Genomic DNA, 2,274 nt, shown 5'->3' with positions numbered 1-2,274 from the left:
TCAAGATAATGTTTTCACAGTCCACTAAATGACTGTAGTTTGAAAAAACAAAAAAGTAGTAAATGTATAGTAGTTGAACTTGTCTTGTTTTGCTTGTTTTGTACTACTAGGAGTATTTATCATTTAGAATATAAATGAATAGCATTAGTAAGCTACTCAAATGAGGTGGACTACCAAATTATGAGGCTATCTTCTATGTATGCCCCATGTGTTTTTACTAGTACATATTTCATGTTCCAATTTTTTTTTTTTCATGTTCCAATTTATAAGCAACACATTAGTTGTAAGCTCTACTACTAACGTGCGGTGTATTTTTATTTCTTAAACATTGCAATCTCTATTCTGTAAAAATATCATTGGATGTCCATGATTATTTGATATAATATCGTTGAATGACTTTTGCAATTTCGATTGCTCTTGATTCATTCATTTCTGTTATATTCCCCTAAAAAACATCGTCAAAGTATATGGCAAATCAATGATCGTCAGCACATACTTCAAGAGAAAGGAATGAAACAAAGTGGCGGTTCTCTCTCATTAAAAAGATATACTAACCTTTATAGCTTGGAGGATATTTTGATCCCAAAAAGTTTAAAAGTATTTTTAGCGGTATTATATGATTATCCAGGGATGTTTGATGATATTTTTAAAGAACAGTGACCACGGATGATAATAATGCAATTTCTAGATACTGAGAACATCAAATAGCGATTTTACACATAACTTAAACCCAGACGACGAAGTACACTAAGACGCAATCCCTCTAACCCCTAAGTTGGAGGTTCGAGTCAACACGGGGTAGATGAGGAACCATTATTGATTTTTTTAAAAAAAATAAATTATTATACTAAACTCAACTCAATCGCATTTTAATTTAAATGTTACATCAGATAAATATTTTACTTCAATTATTTCAAAATTAAAAACATTCTCACAAAATCTAAAAATTTAATTTGGGTTTGTGTTATTGTAAACCAAAAATGGGTATATTTTGTTTAAAAAACCTAAAATATGATAAATTTTGCAATATAATTAGTGTTAATTGTCTACCATTAGAAATGATTTAAAAATATAGATCTTTATGTAACTAATGAATAGTTAATATTATTCATATTCGATATTGAGGAAAACAAATAATGAAATATTTCATGCTTTTATGTAATTTGTAGATGTGATGATACATGATTTGTTGAGTTACTCCATAAAACCAAACAACAAAATGAAAAATGTCAATGGTACAGTAAATGATGTGCATTTGCGTCACACTCTCAAATCTCAATCATCAGCCCCTCAATTCATTTTATTTTATAGTTTCTCTTATTTTCAATTTATTTTATGGTTTCTCTTATTTTCAAAGTTGGATAATGGTGAAAGTGTATATGTAAAAACTGTAGTAGTACTACAAAATTGCAGAAATAATTAAATATCAAATTTACATACTATTTCAAACTAAGATACGCTTCAATTGGATTATTTGAACTGGTATCCAAAATTATTTACTATAGCACAACACAATTAATGAACCAAACACCGATTTATAACTAATTAATTCGCAATTAACCTCAGGCGTCGGATCCACGCCCGACGATCGACATCAACGCTCTCTTCACCGATCGACCGCCGCCGCCGCCGATCCCGAAGCACATCCTCGACGATCGGAATCCGTCGCCGCGGCGATCGTCCGCAATTTCGTCGAACGACGATCCCCAGCTGTGGAAGCGCCGCCGCCTGCTCACATACGCCGGCGTCGAGAGCGGATCTGAGAAGGACGAGTTCGACGACGACGACCACGAGATCGAGGAGAGAGAGGAGGAGGAGGAGTGAGAAACCGCCGCCGCTCGCTTCGGATTCATCCGCCGCAGAAAGCTGTGGATGAGGAGCTTCGATCTCGACCCGCCGCCGCACGATCTGCTCCCGCCGGCGGTGTAGTACGACGGCGGCGGCGTCAGCGGCGGAATTTCGTAATTTCCGGCGGAATTGTGCTTCGGCGTGCCCGGGCGGGTCTCCCAGACGAAGGGGACGGCGCGGGGAGCGTCACCGTAGTAGACGCGGAAGGAGGATTTGGCGGATTCGCGCAAGAGAAGCTTCGAGAACAATTTGTCGTCGTCCGGCTTGATTTTGAAGGTTTTCTGGTGGAAATCGTCGCGGTTGAGCGAAGGCATTTCGGAGTAGAGAAGAATTAAGTGGGGAGAAAAAAATGATTATGGAGATCTACGTAGTGTTTGGGTGCGGACAAAATTTAAAATTGGGAAATTAATTGGAGTTTGATAAAAT

At 37.5% G+C, this 2,274-nt stretch overlaps 1 protein-coding gene across 1 annotated transcript; it reads right to left on the bottom strand.

The window, feature by feature from the left end:
- Window positions 1-1,380: 1,380 nt before the first annotated feature.
- On the bottom strand, window positions 1,381-2,274 carry LOC125221051 (uncharacterized). Its single transcript, XM_048123180.2, has one exon. The coding sequence runs from the start codon at window positions 2,160-2,162 to the stop codon at window positions 1,563-1,565; it is 600 nt and encodes a 199-aa protein (XP_047979137.2). The 5' UTR covers window positions 2,163-2,274; the 3' UTR covers window positions 1,381-1,562.

This window comes from Salvia hispanica, chromosome 1, assembly GCF_029641045.1.
Source record: "Salvia hispanica isolate PSC_SH4W2 chromosome 1, Shi_PSC_v1, whole genome shotgun sequence".
Taxonomy (NCBI): domain Eukaryota; kingdom Viridiplantae; phylum Streptophyta; class Magnoliopsida; order Lamiales; family Lamiaceae; genus Salvia; species Salvia hispanica.
This window is presented reverse-complemented; position numbering and strand designations above follow the sequence as displayed.